The 17,132-nt window shown below is 42.8% G+C and overlaps 1 protein-coding gene and 1 pseudogene across 1 annotated transcript; one reads left to right on the plus strand and one right to left on the minus strand.

The window, feature by feature from the left end:
• The first annotated feature begins 2,787 nt into the window (after positions 1–2,787).
• On the plus strand, positions 2,788–3,592 carry LOC102417909 (TCF3 fusion partner-like). The gene has a single exon (XM_006088638.3). The coding sequence runs from the start codon at positions 2,802–2,804 to the stop codon at positions 3,564–3,566; it is 765 nt and encodes a 254-aa protein (XP_006088700.1). The 5' UTR covers positions 2,788–2,801; the 3' UTR covers positions 3,567–3,592.
• Positions 3,593–11,662: 8,070 nt separating this feature from the next.
• On the minus strand, positions 11,663–13,809 carry LOC102418233 (annotated as a pseudogene).
• Positions 13,810–17,132: the final 3,323 nt, after the last annotated feature.

Here is a 17,132-nt window from a genome sequence, read left to right on the forward strand (position 1 = left end):
TCTGTGGTTGAATCAGAAGTTACCAAGAGAATGTGCTTTTAATTGAATCAAGGGAAGCGGCAATGGGGTGTCTCCAAAGGAACCCTTACAATATCTGTAAAAGAAAGAATAAGAGTTAACATCTTCTATGGCCAGAGTTATATTGATACCAGTCAAGAAAACCTTTTCCTGTCCCTTAATTACCCTCAGGTCTCTGATTCAACATTGGAGGGGCCCAGTGAGTATTAGAAAGAAGGAATAAAATCTCAAGCTAGGACAATACTAAAGTCAACCATGTTCCCTGCTTTTTCATCGCAGATATCCATCAAGACTGGAGACAAGTGAAGGTAAGGCAGAATCTCTAACATTGAATCTAGCATCAAGTGTAGGACTGTATATTTAGTTATTGAATTAAGTGTGTATTATGATTCAAAGTGACTGAAGGGCTTCTCAGTCTATAAGAGTGATCAGAAAAATGATAAGATTTCATCCCAGCAACGGGGAAAGACAAGGCCCACAGAGTAGTAACTTGGGGTGAAAGTAATTGCTTTCTAATTATATCCTATGTATCTCATTTGTTCAATGGTTGCCTTACATATTTACAGATTAATTTCCTTGCTGTGCAATTCACATGATCTCTTACCAGAGGTTGGCTAACTGCAGTCACTGACAAGATCTTGCCTGTCACTTGTGGTTGTGAAGAGTAGGAGAGCATGCTACCCAAAAATGTGAATGTTGAAGACATGCCCTTCAAAAATATGCACTTTGATGTAATTATTATTTTGAACAACAGGCATTTAAAAACCAGTAAATGCAGGGAGAAGCTTTCTCTCAACTCCCTTTATTTATCAAGGGTAAATCCTCCACAAGAAATTCTGCTGTCATAGATCTCCTCCCCAGGACTTTCATCAACCAGGGAATATTGTTTTTATCACAGGAGAAGAGACTAGAACTTGATATCATACCCAGACAAATTTATCACAAACTACCATACCTCTCATCTATTTGTCAAAGGGACCATTCATCTTTTTAAAAAAATGTACTGCTGGTGGGAATGCAGACGGTGCAGTCACTGTGGAGAATAGTATGGAGTTTCCTCAAAAAACTAAAAATGGAACTCCAATATGACCCAGTGATCCCACTTCTAGGACTATATCCCAAGAAACTAGAAACACCAATTAGAAAGGATATATGTACCCCTATGTTCATAGCAGCACAATTTATAATAGTTAACATTTGGAAACAGCCCAAGCAGATGAGTGGATTAAAAAACTGTGGTACATCTACACAATGGAATACTATGCTGCAGTCCAAAAGAAGGAATTCTTACCATTTTCAACAGCATGGATAGAACTGGAGAGCATCATGCTAAGCAAAATAAGCCAGTCAGAGAAAGATAAATATCACATGATCTCACTCATTTGTGGAATATAATGACCAACATAAACTGATGAACAAAAACAGATCCAGAGACAGAGAAGCATCGATCAGACCATCATACTTCAGAGGGAAGGTAGGGGAGGGTGGGGATAAGGGGAAGAGATCAACCCAAGGTCTTGTATGCATGCATATAAGCCTAACCAATGGACACAGACACCAGGGTAGTAAGGACATGAGTGGGGGGTGAGGGGCAATGGGGGGGGGATAATAACACATATATAATACCTTAATCAATAAAGAAAAAAATGAATAATATATGCCATGAATCCAAAAATAAAGTGTTTAAGATTAATTCATTACGTATGTATTAAGCACCAAATGTGTGAGGTATTATGCAAGACACTTTTCTATATACTGTGATCAGTAACTTTTAAAGAAATCAGAATATGCAGCATTTCAGGTAGTTTATAAACTAGCAAAAGAGAACACATGTAGCCACCCAGTGTTAGAATAAATTGTGCTTTATGTATGTTGTGAGAAATTGGATGGCCACATAGTATAAGGACAAGCATGCTTTTCCATAGCCCTTTATTCTGGGACAGGTTGTAGGGGTAAGGTGGGTTCATCCCTAGGATATTTGGGGCTCCTGTCTATATAATCTATTTGATTCAATATCTAATCTAATAAAAGTCAAAAGAGGTAATTAACCGTACCTCCGCTTCGCTTCCCATTGGCTAATCAGGGCGATATGCAAATTAACTGCCAAGAAAGATGGCGGTTAACCTCCAACAAAGAAGGCGGTTAATTTGCATAGGTAGGCACAATGATGGGAGGCGAAAGGCGAAGGATGGAAGAAGCCGCCTGCCACTGAGGGAACCCAGGTGGCAGCCAAGAGCCGGAGAACCGGGCCGCCTTTGTGATTGGAGAAGCCGGGCCACCTTTGCCGGCTTCTGTGATTGGAGAACTGGGCCGCCTTTGCCAGCCCTGGGCCAGTAATCAGAGAAGCCGGATGTTCGCCTCTTCCCTGCCCTGCCTGGCTTCTCAGATCACTGATCACCAGTGATCAGAGAACACCCAGAGACAGGGCCAGAGGCCGGGCTGCATCGCTGCCTGGGGCACATGATCCGCTGCCGGGAGGCAATGCAGCCAGGCCCCAGAAGGAGACCCAGAAGGAGACCCAGGGGCCTCCCAAGAGAGTCTCCGTGGTCAGATGGCTCAGTGTCGGGACAGGAATAAAGACGGAGGTGACTCAGATGCCTGGCCGAGGCATTAGACCAGCGAGCAGGGCCTTTCAGCAGGGACTCGGGGTGGGGGTGGGGCGAGGGAGGCAAGCGGGAAATAGAGAACTACAACTCCCAGGCCATGAAATCAGATGGGGCCTGTCATTTTGCACTTGAAGAGGCTTGCAAGGTTGGAAGTTCTGCGCCAGGAGCCAGGGAGAAATGGAGATGGAGCAGAGAGAGGGGTCCATGGCAGCCGTGGGCTTTGAGGAGTTCTCAGCACCTCCCGGCTTGGAGCTGGCGCTGCCTCCGCTGTTCGGTGGTCACATCCTGGAGAGCGAGCTTGAGACCGAAGTAGTGGAGTTTGTGTCTGGGGGTCTGGGCAGCTCCAGCCTCCAGGAGCAAGACGAAGAGGAGGAGGCAGCCCGAGGCTGGCGGCGGCGCCAACGGGAACTCAATCGCAGGAAGTACCAGGCGCTGGGTCTGCGCTGCAGGGAGATCGAGCAGGTGAACGAGCGGGTCCTGAACAGGCTCCATCAGGTACAGAGGATAACACGGAGACTCCAGCAGGAGCAGAGGTTCCTCATGAGGGTGCTGGACTCCTACTGCGACGACTACCGGGCCAGCCAGTTCACCATCTTACTGGAGGACGAGGGCAGCCAGGGCACAGACGCCCCCACCCCAGGCAACACTGAGAACGAGCCTCTGGAGAAAGAGGGGCTGTCCCCGCCCAGGAGGACACCAGCGCCCGCAGAAGCCAGCAGTCCGGCCCCTGGCGAGGGGCCCAGCGGGTGGAAGAGGCGGCGAGTGCCATGGGAAGGGTGCCGGGCGGGAGTCCCGCTGACTCCGGAGCTGGCCCCCGTGCAGATAAAGGTGGAGGAAGACTTTGGCTTCAAAGTGGTCGAGGCTCTGGACTCAAGTTGGGTTTCTCGGGGGCCAGACAAGCTGCTTCCCTACCCCACCCTAGTCAGCTCCCCCTTTGACTGACCCCCCAATAAACAGACCCCATGCTCTCCTCGGCAAAAAAAAAAAAAAAAAAAAGCTTATAAAGGCATGCTTATAGGATCAAATAGTATAAATATAGATGTAACAGGACAATAAAAAGAGAACCTGGCTATGATGATCACCTAAACGCTGCCTCTGTGTCATTCCTTCTTCGCGGACTCTGTCCACACCTTTGGGAACCGCTAGACCTGCTGGGGCTGGACCCCAACATTCCTCTTCTTATAAGGACTTCAGTGAGATGGGCTAAGGGTCCCACTGGAACTGTCTCAATTTAATGTAATCCCCTCTTTAAAGATCTTATCTCTATATACAGGTACATTCTGAGGTTCTGGGGTTTAGGATTTTAACATACATTTGGGTTGATTACCCAAATCAGCCCTTAACAACCAGCATGTTTCAGAAAAGTAGATTCCTACAGGGTTATTTACCAAACATTCAGAAGTATTTTTAAAAGCTAAGCCCCTCGCCCACCGTGCGGGCCCCTCCCGGTGAAGAGCGAAGGCCTGGGTTCCTGGCGCCGGAGGAAAACTAGTGCCAGCAGCCAGGGGAAGGGGCCCCTAAGGGGTCCCAGATTGCGAGAGGTCACAGGCCGGGCTGAGGTACTCACCCGAGTGCACAAATTTTTGTGCACCGGGCCTCTAATTGTATTATAACATTAAAAATTCATGAGCATGTGGGAGGTATAATTTAGGGATGAAGGTTTACAATATTGGGAAGAGAAGATGAGCTTGGGTATTTGCTTATTGTCCAGTTAGTATATGTGAAGTTCGTTCCAGTCTAGGACCCCCTTTTTTCTTGTCCTTTATTGTCAAATATAACACTTCTGGCTAATTTTATATCTCCTATTATGAGAAACAGGTAGCAATGCTTTCATTACTTATAAAGCCATGGATTTCTGAAATCTCTTTGTATTGAAACAAAATAGAATTTCCTTCCTCTGTAATCCCCTAATATTATTAAACTAACACTGGTTATATTGTTATTCATCCAGTGTCCTCCATGAATACTGGCTTCTAAAGAGAACTTAAGGTTGTATATTTTGTTGGTAATGACCAAATGCAAATCTTACTGAGTGTTCAGTAAAGTGTGAATAATTATTTATTATCTGGTCATGTTAAATTTACCATTTGGAATTTTATAGCATAAAAATAAAGCAGCACATATTTCCCCCCCAAAAAAAAATCCCACTTGATCATGGTGTATGATCTTTCTAATGTAATGCTGGATTCAATTTGCTAGAATTTTGTTGAGGATTTTGGCATCTATGTTCATCAGGAATATTGGCCTGCAATTCTTTCTTTATAGTGTCTTTATCTGGTTTGGGTATTAAGATAATGCTGGCTTCATAGAAAGAGCTTGGAAGTGGGCCTTCCTCTTGAATTTTTTGAAATAGTCTGAGGAGGATAGGTTTTAGTTCTTTGAATGTTTGATAAAACTCCCCTGTAAAGCCATCCAGACCAGGACTTTTAGTTACTGGGAGATTTTGATTACTGCTTCAATATCATTAGTAGTTATCAGCCGGTTCCGGTTTTTTTATTCTTCCTGATTGAATTTTGGAAGTTTGTATTTTTCTAAGAATATGTCCATTTCATCTCAGCGGTTCTCAACCTGTGGGTTGCGACCCCTTTGAGGGTCGAATGACCCTTTCACAGGGGTCACCTAAGACCATTGGAAAACACATATATAATTACATATTGTTTCTGTGATTAATCACTATGCTTTAATTATGTTCAATTTGTAACAATGAAAATACATCCTGCATATCAGATATTTACATTACGATTCATAACAGTAGCAAAATTACAGTTATGAAGTAGCAACAAAAATAATTTTATGGTTGGGGGTCACCACAACATGAGGAACTGTATTAAAGGGTTGCGGCATTAGGAAGGTTGAGAACCACTAATTTCATCTAAATTGTCCAGTTTGTTGGAGTAGAGTGGCTCATGTATTTTTTTTTTTTTACAATTCTTTGTATTTCTGTGGGGTCTGTTGTTACTTCAGCTCTTTCATTTCTGATTTTGTTTATTTGGCTCCTCTCTCTTGTTTCTTGGTGAGCCTGGCTAGAGGTTCATCAATTTTTTTAAATTAAATCTTTATTATTCAGATTATTACAGTTGTTCCTCTTTTCCCCCCCATAACTCCCCTCCACCCGGTTCCCACCCCACCCTCTGCCCTTACACCCCCCCCCACTGTCCTCAACCATAGGTGTACGATTTTTGTCCAGTCTTTTCCCGTACCCCCCACACCCCTTTCCCCCTGAAAATTGTCAGTCCACTCACTTTCTATGCCCCTGATTCTATTATATTCATCAGTTTATTCTGTTCATCAGATTATTTATTCACTTGATTTTTAGATTCACTTGTTGATAGATATGTATTTGTTGGTCATAATTTTTATCTTTACCTTTTCGTCTTCTTCCTCTTCTTAAAGGATACCTTTCAGCATTTCATATAATACTGGTTTGGTGGTGATGAACTCCTTTAGCTTTTTCTTATCTGTGAAGCTCTTTATCTGACCTTCAATTCTGAATGATAGCTTTGCTGGATAAAGTAATCTTGGTTGTAGGTTCTTGCTATTCATCACTTTGAATATTTCTTGCCACTCCATTCTGGCCTGCATAGTTTCTATTGAGAAATCAGCTGACAGTCGTATGGGTACTCCCTTGTAGGTAACTGACTGTCTTTCTCTTGCTGCTTTTAGGATTCTCTCTTTGTCTTTTGCTCTTGGCATTTTAATTATGATGTGTCTTGGTGTGGTCCTCTTTGGATTCCTTTTGTTTGGGGTTCTCTGTGCTTCCGGGACTTGTAAGTCTATTTCTTTCACCAGGTAGGGGAAGTTTTCTGTCATTATTTCTTCAAATAGGTTTTCAATATCTTGCTCTCTCTCTTTTCCCAGCACCCCTATATTTCGGATGTTGGTACACTTGAAGTTGTCCCAAAGGCTCCTTTGCACTATCTTCATATTATTGTATCCTTTTTTCCTTTTGCTTTTCTGGTTGGGTGTTTTTTGCTTCTTTGTATTTCAAATCTTTGACTTGATTCTTGGAATCCTCTAGTCTGCTGTTGGATCTCTGTATAATATTCTTTATTTCAGTCAGTGTATGCTTAATTTCTAGTTGGTCCTTTTTCATATCCTCGAGGGTCTCACTAGATTTATGGAGGGTCTCACTAAATTTATTGGCGTTTTCTAGAAGATTCTTGAGTAACCTTATAACTGTGGTTTTGAACTCTATATCTAGTAGTTTGCTTTCCTCCATTTCTGTCATTTGTGACCTGTTTTTTTGTCTCCTCATTTTGGCTGCTTCCCTGTGTTGATAGAGTGGCTTTGTGCGCTAGGTGTCCTATAGGACCCAGTGGCTCAGCCTCCCCAATTACCTGAGGTGGACACCCTTGGTGCACCCCTTTGTGGGCTGTGTGCACAGTCTTGTTGTAGTTAAGGCTTGATTGTTGTAGGTATCACTGGGAGGAATTGACCTCCAGACCAATTGGCTGTGAGAATCAGCTGTGTTTACGGTGGGAGAACTTCTGTGCTGAAGACACCCTTATGAGGCAAGACTTGTTTCAGTGGAGCTTTGGTGCTCACTGAGTCTGCCCCCTGAGTATGTCCCTTATGTATCTGAAGAGTTGTAATCTGGATGGTTCCACTTTGACCACTGGGTACACTGGCTCTTGGATCTCTAAGGAGGTGCTAATTTAGCCTCTGCCTGAGGCTACCCAGCAGGAGCTACGGAGAGATCTGCAGATTCCTCTTCTTTGTTTGGGGTTTTGAGGTGCCCAGATGAGGCCCAGCTGTGAAGCAATGCAAGCTGCTGTGGGGCCTTGGGCCTTCTTTTGGATGTTCTGGGTCTCTCTGACCCAGCTGCAGTGTGTTAGGTAATTTTAGATTGCAAAGGGCCAGGTCATTCATATGCAAAAGCCTCTGTGCACAGCTTGGGTGGGGTGGGGTCTCGGGGAATCAACAGGATGGAGCAAACAGCTATGGCTGATCCTCAGCCCTGCCCTAAGAGGCCCTCGGTCTCAGTGTTCCTCGGTAATCGCTGTAAGCACCTCTGAGAGAAAGCCACCCTCGAGTTCCACCCAATGCCAGACAGTCCAGTTTCTCCCCGTATGAGTCTGGGTCCCCAGAGACTCGCCCGGAACTGGAGTTCAGAGTAGTCGGGAGCTTGAGACTTCCTCCTGATTGAAAAAGACAACCGCATCCTCAGTTGCCAGCCCTTTCGGCGTGCGCCTTCGTACCTCTGCACTTTACTTGCACACCTCCTCTGAGTCTCAGTGTGCTTTTCTCTTTCCTTCTAGTTGTAGAATTTCCACTCAGCCAGCCTTCCTGTGGTTCTGGATGATGTCTGTTTTATCTTTTAGTTATATTTTTGAAGTGGTTGTGCAAGGCAGCAATTTCCGGTGTTTACCTATGCCGCCATCTTGGTTTCTCCGAGGTTCATCAATCTTGTTTATCCTTTCAGAGAACCAGCTCTTGGTTTCATTGATCTTTTGTATTTTTTTTTCAGTCTCTATGTCATTTATTTCCACTCTGATCTTCATTATCTCCTTCCTTCTGCTCACTCTCTGCTTTTCTTGTTGCTCTCTTTCTAATTCTTTAAGTTGTGGGTTTAGATAGTTTATTTCCATTTTTTCTTATTTTTTGAGGTAGGCTTGTAGAGCTATAAAATTCCCTCTCGGGACTGCTTTCACTATGTTCCATCCATTTTGGATTGTTGTGTTTTCATTGTCATTGTTACCAGGATGCTAATTATTTCTTCTTTGGTCTCTTAGGTAATGCAGTCATTGTTTAATAACATGCTATTTAGGCTTGAAGTGTTTAATTTTTTTCATTGTCTTTATTATAGTTGATTTCTAATTTTATGCCATTGTGATCTGAGAAGATGCTTGATTTGATTTCTATCTTCTTGAATTTGAATAGACTTTGCCTGTGTCCCAATATGTGCTGTATGTTTGAACATGTCCAGTGTACACTTGAGAAAAATGTGTATTCTCAGTCTTTGTGGTGAAATGTTCTGAAGATGTCAATTCCATCTGATTTAGTGAGTCATTTAGGATTGCTGTTCTTTGATGACTTTTTGTTTAGAGGATTTATCCAGTGGTGTCAATGGGGTTTTAAAGTCCCCTACTATGATTGTATTGCTGTCGATCTCACCTCTAATATCTTCCAGAACTTTTGTGTATATTTGGGTTCTCCAGTATTGGTTGCATACATGTTTACCAGAGTTATACCCTCTTGTTGAATTGTTATTTTTAGTATTATGTAGTGGCCCTCCTTATCTCTTGTTATGGCCTGCACTTTGAGGTTTATTTTGTCAGATATAAGTATTGCTACCCCAGCTTTGTTTTCGTTTCCATTTGCCTAAAAAAATATTTTTCCATCCCTTCACTATCAGTTTGTGTGAGTCCTTTGTTCTGAGGTGAGACTTTTGTACCTAGGAATAATATGGGTCATATTTTCTTATCCATTCAGCTACCCTATGTCTTTTAATTAGAGCATTTAATCCATTTACATTTAATGTATTATTGATATGTACTTGTTTGTAGCCATATTTATTCTTTATGCCTGTGTTCCTTCCTCCCTTTCTATTTCTTCTCTTTACAGCAGTCCCTTTAGCATGTCTTGCATTGCTGGCTTGGTGGTAATAAACCCCCTAAGCCCTTTTCATCTGTGAAGCTCCTGATTTCCCCTTCAATTTTGAATGATAGCCTTGCTGGGTATAGTATTCTTGGATTTATTCCATTGCTTTGCATCACTTTGTATATTTCATTTCATTTCCTTCTGGTTTGATGTGTTTCTGTTGAGAAATCAGTTGATATTCTAATGGGAAATCCCTTGTAGGTAACTTTCTGTCTCTCTCTGGCAGCCTTTAAGATTCTTACTTTGTCATTGGTGTTTGCCAATTTAATTATGATGTGTCTTGGTTTTGGTCTTTTGGGTTTTTCTAGTTCAGGACTCTGTGTGCTTCTCTGACTTGTGTGATTTTTTTCTTTCCAACATCAGGAAAGTTTTCTGTTATTATTTCTTCAAAGAGGTTTTCTATTCCTTGTTTCATTTCTTCTCCTCTGGCACCCCTATTATGTGGGTGTTGTTTCATTTCTTGTTATCCCAAAGCTCCCTTAGGCTCTCCTCCTGCTTTTTACGTTTTTTTTTTTTCCAGTTGCTGCTCTGCTTGGCCTTTTTTTTCTACCTTGTCTTCTAGCTCACTGATACGGTCCTCAGCTTCTTCGAGTCTACTATTGATACTTTCCATTTTGTCCTTTATTGTGGCTATGTCATTCTTCATTTCTTCTTGGTTCTTCTTAATTTCCTCCTGATTCTTACACAGGTTTTTGAATTTATCTTTGATCCTTTTCAGCATCCTTATAATCATTGCTCTGAATTCTTTTTCTGACATATTGCTTGCCTCAATTTTTTTTTAATCTTAAAGCCAACTTTAATCAGGAAGACTTCTTCACAGACAAATTAGTGGTTTGATATATAAATCCTATGTATATCACAGTATCCTTCCCCCCCCCACTTTTTTTGGTCATGGAAGACTTAATTATATAACTTTTCATTTGTGAATATCCAAAGTCTTCCCTAAAATGTAAAGTGAAAACACTCTTAGAAAAATATCAGGGCCAGGTGGAGGGGGGAAAAGCAGGGGAAATGGAAGACATCTATAATACTGTCAACAACAACAACAACAAAAAGACAAAAAGCCACTGGTGTAGCTCAGTATCTGAGTGTTAACCTACAAACCAGGAGGTCATGGTTTGATTTCCGGTCAGGGAACATGCTTGGGTTTCAGGCTCAATCCCCAGTAGGAGGTGTGCAGGAAGCAACCAATCAATGATTCTCTCTCATCATTGATGTTTCTATTTCTCTCATTCTCCCTTCCTCTCTGAAATCAATAACAATCTATCTTTTAAAAAAAAGACAGAAAAATATCAGTTTGATAAGAAATAAATTAGTCTATTTTTGACAAATTTTGTTAGTTTCTGACTACACTTCATTTCAGTATAATCATTACTCAGAAGGCAATCACGTTTTGTTTGTTTGTTTGTTTTTTAGAAAGGGCAAAGTAAATTTTAAATCAGCATCATAATTCTACCCCTAATTATCAACCCAATAAATATTGAAGTAGAGGGCATCAAGATTAACAGAATTTCAGTTACAACATCTGGAGGAAAACATTTTCAAAAATGTATAAAAATATTAAATTAAAGCTAGATATTTGCTCTAGGACATTTTATTATATTTTTATCTTAAAAGGATGAATAACTAAACTTCATCCGAAATGCTATTAAAACTTGTTCATTTGCTCAAAGTTGTTCATATTAATGAAACATAGATTAACATTCTCTAAGTTAACTTTCACAAAATGGAATCACTGCCTCTGATTTAACTTTGAGAGGGGCCAACCCAAGTACCACACTATTTCTGTCCATAAACACAAATAAAAATCACTACCAATGCAAATAAGGAAATAAACACATGGTTATTTATGTCTCAGGTTCTACAACATAGTATATTATGATTTAACTCTCCTACAGTAAATTCCCATTTTCCCCCCTTAGAGTAGATTAATAGAAATGTGAATTTCCAAAATTTCAGGTAATGTAGTAACTAATTATTTTAACACCAGTTACTATCGTGTGACAGGCTGTAAAACCCAAATGTTTTCTGTGTCATTTAGCAAAGAAAGGATAAGGAAGAATGCTCTGCTACTCCATCCTGGACCCAGTTTCTGATTGAATGCATCCAAATGCATTCAATGTATCCAAACTATCAGTTCACTTTATTCAGCCTCACCCCAACTAACTCTTTTTGCATCAAGAGATGAGTTTCTGCCCTGACTGGTGTCTCAGTGGTTAGAGTCGGCCTGGGCCCCACAGGGTCTTGGATTCGATTCCTGATTGAAGGCACGTTTGATAATCCTAATTTTCCAGAAAACTCTGACTTTTCTGTTTTCACACAATTTTAATCCATTTTAAATAAAAGAAAATACTATAATGCTTAAAATAATTATAAAGATTAGATTACTTTAGTATTATTGAAAATTTCAAGTGATCTACAAATCCATGGAAAAACAGCAATAAACTTAGATTTTAAACCCAATTCCTTAACTATTTGGTATAGTATAATCTTGCTTTGATCACCAGTCAGAACAAAAAGGTGAGCAAAGGCCATACATAAAACATGCATTTTTGAGGAAAGAGAATGGCACCTGAAGGTTTCTTGGGAGCTGGCCCAGGCATGTTTATATCTATTACCTGTAAGAATTGTCAAATTTAGCATATCACAGTTATTCATAAAGAATTGAGACTCTTGGTTATCACTGACTTTGGCAGAAGTACATTTGTATATTCCTCCCTTGTAATCACATAGTCATTCAATTAGAGGCAATGAGTGTGCCCACAAGCAGAAAAAGTTTTATAAACATTCTATGATAAAAAAGAGAGCATCACAATCCAGCTTTACCAGTTTCTAAAATACTTCTTCCTTTACCCACCCATTACTTTGTGTATCTCTGAAACATCTGAAAAATACTTTTCTGTGACTTACTAGGCTGTAGGGAACGAACACTTTTAGATACATTACAATGATATCTAGCAGAATTTGGCATCTTTCTTCCATTAACATTAACTGAATGTCTCAACTGGATCTTAAAAGAAGGTTAGCAATTTTCAGTTTTTGGGCCTCTTTGAGGTTTTGGATGTTCTGTATCAGCTTGTCCTTTTGCATTTCTATTTTTGGATTTCTTCCTCTGTCCATTTAGCAATTTGTCTGGAGGTGAGGGCGTAGAATGTAAATGATATTCATCTGGGGATCCTTTCTGTCAGTTTGGCTTCATTTGTTCTTTGTCCACCTCTTTTTGAATCTGTAGTGCTAATAACCTGTCCTGTTCTTGCTTATGTCTCTCAAAAAGTAGATATTCCAAATCTAACAGTTTTTGAGTAAAGCTGGTTTCTGTTTCATCTTGGTCTGAGGAAGATTCAGAGGACATTTTCCTTCTTTTTGCAGAAAAGCATGGATCCCTGACTGCTTCAAAAGAAGACTCCTGATTTTTTCTTTTGCAAATACCTTCTTCACTGATCAGTAGGCAAGACTCTTCATTTTCTGTCTCAACTGTGTTATTTCCAATTATCTGGGTCATATATGATAGAGCACACCCACTCTCTGTTTCGTCACAAGGCTTAACTGCAGCTTCTCTAGGGTAGGGTACTCTGGCTTCAGGTCTCTCAGGATTTATGGCACATAATTCTTTATCATGATTGTTTGGTCTCATTTTGACTTCTCCTTCAAGGCACCATTCTGTATCACTGGCACATAACTGAGGCATAGGTGACTCTATTGAAGACTTTGCACCTTGTTCTTGAATTTTAAGGCATATTTGCGGAGAAAGTTTTGGCATATCTTCCTCCACTTCTGTGTCTTGCCACATAGGGCTCTTTACATTGCTGCTATCAGTTTCCTTGGACATGGACTTTTGTTTGCCTTCTTGTACAACTTCAGACTGTGATGCTGACCCAAATTGAGATTTAGGTGATAAATACTTCTGAATATCTCCAGTATTTGTTTATTTATTTTTACTTTTCTTTTGCAACTTCCTTGTGACTGGATCAGATTTTCTGGAATTCATGGGAGAAGCCAAACTTTTTTCTCACAGAAGTTGTTAATATTATTGCTTAGCTTTCTTGCCAGTTCTTCATCACTTTTTAGCTGTTCTTCCATCTCTCTCCTCCTTTTGCTGCCTGTCTCTTTTCTTCTTCCTCCTCCTCTGCCAATAATTTCTGTATGTACTCTTCACTGGCTTTGTTTTCTTCTTCCTCACTGGCCCATCACTCTGCCTCCACCTTGCTTATCTCCTCTTTATATTCTCTTCTCAATTCTCCAGGTTTACTTAACAGGTAAACTGGCTGATAGTCATCAACGGTGTCTTCTAATTCTTGCCCAGAGGCTCTAAGCTTTCATTCCTTTGGATAGTGTTTCTGAATTATCTCCCACAGTTCCTTATTGATGAGAGAATTTCTTTGAGTATGATACCAGGTCCACGAAGAGACCCAACGACAGAAGGGACACCATATGTTCGCCTTCTTCACAGTCGACTAGAAGCATGCATTACAGAGCGTGTGGATACAAGGCAGTGTTACCGGCTCTATGAAGATTTCCATGCAGATCCCGCATTGGCATTCTGACAAGGAAGGGATGGCATCTTGAGGTACAGCCATTTTAATATGCAGGTGCGGATGCTCCTGCCGCCGCCAAGGCAGCAGCCTCAGAGCCACCATTCCGGAAAGGACCCTGCTTCCGCGGGGACTTCTGGCTCTGCTGGAGCAGGACTTCCGTTTTACCATCGCTGTGGGGTCTGCGCACGAACCCCCACATCCCAGCTTTCTGGCATCTGGGGTGCTCGGAGGCCACCTCTCCCCTCTCTAGAGGCAGCCAAATAGCTACATCCTTATGGTGGTCTGCTTGCCTCAATTTTATTTACTTCCTTTTCTGGTGATTCCTCCTTTTCTTTCATTTGGGGGTTGTTTCTTTGTCTCCCAATTTTCTGTTCCTTTTGGTTGTTTCTATGTATTAAATGAAACTTCAATGACACCCAGATTTTTTGAGTTTGTCTTATATAGTAGATTTTTTTTGTGGGACCCAGTGGTGCAGTCTCTGAGGTCTTCTGGGGTGGTTATTCTAGGGATGCCCCATACTTGGAATATTTGGGTTCTCTTGGTTTAGTTGGGTCTTGAGTGTTATTGTCCTGCTCAGGGATGGAGTCTCCTCTCAGGGTGTCTGGTTATGTGGCTTACTCTCTTTCACATTGATCAAACAGTACAAAATACAACTCAATAGAACATGACACAAAAGGAACAAAACATAAATATGCTCATGACACTGATAACCCAATAAAAATGGCCACCAGAGAAAAGATAATAGGAGAGAAAAGAGAGAGCAAAAATGATATTGAGAAAAGAAAAAAAAGGTAAGAGAAAAAATTAAAAAGAAGAAAATAGGAAGATGGTGACCGGCAGGAAGGTAGGGAGGTAGAGAGTGTGAGAGCGTGAGGGAGTGATAGAGGAGTGTGTGGACGTGTGTGGTGTGTGTGTATGAGCTAAGGACAGTTAGATTCTGCAGGTCTTCTAAGGGGCTGCTAAATGGGGCAGTCTTAGACGGCGGAGCCCCGCTCCCAGCGCGGACACACCTGGGCGGCCAGCGTGGGCACAGAGACCACGCCATCTTGAGAAACAGAGCTGCTTGAGACTAGGATCCTGGCCTCAGCACCACCCAGTCTGGTCTCAGACGAAAACCAGGACCCTGACAGAGACCTGCGACTACAGCTACAGACCCACGGACACCAAGAATCCAGACATCCCAGCGACAGATCTCTGTGCGTAACAGAGCCCATCCCCCTCCCCGCAAGCTAGCGGGCAGTGCCATAGTAACTGATAGACTCACCCCTTGCCCGGGACTCAGTGCTGCTACAGGAACCTTAGCCTGGAAGCATGCAAACACTGGGAACTTGTCCCATGCAGCATGGGCTATAGGAACCTTAGCCTGGGAGCTAACGCGTGAACACCAGGAACTTGTCTCACGTAGCACGGGCTACAGGAACCTTAGCCTGGGAGCTAATGCGTGAACACTGGGAACCTGTTCCCTGCAACACGGGCCCCGGGACCCGGATTCTCCGGGCAGGAGGCAGCACCAAGCACCAGTTACTTGACTGTGTTTCTTATCACCTGCGCCTGGGATCCCTGATTCCCTTTGCATTCACACTAAGAGCCAGTGACTCCAATTCTTGGTGCATGTGCACACAGGGTCCCTGATTCTCAATGCGAGGCTGCGAGAAGAAACAGAGACTCTGATATTGGATTCTTGGGGAACTCTGACTCCTGGCGCACGCTAGGGGGCTCTGATTTTCAACACACTCCAGGGGGGGGTCTCTGTTTCAGCATGGTGCAGGCGGGGTCCCTGATTCTAAGTGCACACACGCGGCCACATTGAGCACTGGTAATGCTGACTCTGAGCGAGCCTGGTTCCCACCAACCCATCACAACCACACATCTTAGTGTCAGAGCTCTTTAGAGACACTAGGGTGGTGTGAAGCTCCCACTGCACACCACCCAGGCCCACTCAAATCGACGTTTGAACCATCTGGAGATAGTCAGAATGGGGAGACGACACAACCACCAGAGGAAAGAAATTGAGGAGTTGCCAAGAAAAGAAATTAGAAGAAACTAAGATGGCGGCATAGGTAAACACCAGAAATTGCTCCCTCCCACAACAAATTCAAAAATACAACTAAAAGACAAAACGGACATCATCCAGAACCACAGGAAGGCTGGCTGAGTGGAAATTCTACAACTAGAAGGAAAGAGAAAAGCACACTGAGAATCAGAGGAGGTGCGGAAGTGCAGAGGAACGGAGGCACACGCGGCAAGGGCTGGCAACTGAGGACGCGCTGTCTTTCTGAATCGGGAGGGAGTCACAAGCTCCCGACTGCTCTGAACTCCAGTTCCAGGTGAGTCTCTGGGGACCTAGACTCATACGTGGAGAAACTGGACTGTCTGGCAGCGGACAGAACTCGGAACTCGAGGGCGGCTTTCTCTCAGAGGTGCTTGCAGCGATTACTGGGACACTGAGACCCAGGGCCTCTTAGGGGAGGGCTGAGGATCAGCCATAGCTGTTTGCTTCATTCTTTGATTTCCTGAGACCACAACCCACCCAAGCTGTGCACAAAGGCTTTTGCATATGAATGACCTGGCCCTTTGCAATCTGAAAATTACCTAACAAACTGAAGCTGGGCCAGACAGACCCAGAAATTCCAAGAGAAGGCCCAAGGCCCCACAGAAGCTTGCATTGCTTCAGAGCTGGGCCTCATCTGAGCACCTCCAAACCCCAAACAAGGAAGGGGAATCTGCAGATCTTCTCGTAGCTCCTGCTGGGTAGCCTCAGGCAGAGGCTAAATTAGCACCTCCTTAGATCCAAGAGCCAGTGTACTCAGTGGTCAGAGTGGGATCATCCAGATTACAACTCCTCAGATACATAAAGGACATACTCAGGGGGCAGACTCAGTGAGCACCAAAGCTCCACTGAAACAAGTCTTGCCTCATAAGGGTGTCTTCAGCACAGAAGTTCTCCCACTGTAAACACAGCTGATTCTCACAGCCAATTGGTCTGGAGGTCAATTCCTCCCAGTGATACCTACAACAATCAAGGCTTAACTACAAGACTGTGCACAAAGCCCACAAAGGGGTGCACCAAGAGTGTCCACCCCAGGTAATTGGGGAGGCTGAGCCACTGGGCCCTATAGGACACCTAGCTCACAAAGCCACTCTACCAACACAGGGAAGCATAAAAAATGCGGAGACAAAGAAACAGGTCACAAATGACAGAAATGGAGGAAAGCAAATGACTGGATATAGAGTTCAAAACCACACTTTTAAGGTTTTTCAAGAACTTTCAAGAAACCGCCGATAAATATAGTAAGACCCTCAAAAAGACTGGTGAGACTGCCGATAAATGTAGTGAGACCCTCAAGAAATCTAGTGAGACCCTTGAGGTTAT

Source organism: Myotis lucifugus, unplaced genomic scaffold, assembly GCF_000147115.1.
Source record: "Myotis lucifugus unplaced genomic scaffold, Myoluc2.0 scaffold_50, whole genome shotgun sequence".
Taxonomy (NCBI): domain Eukaryota; kingdom Metazoa; phylum Chordata; class Mammalia; order Chiroptera; family Vespertilionidae; genus Myotis; species Myotis lucifugus.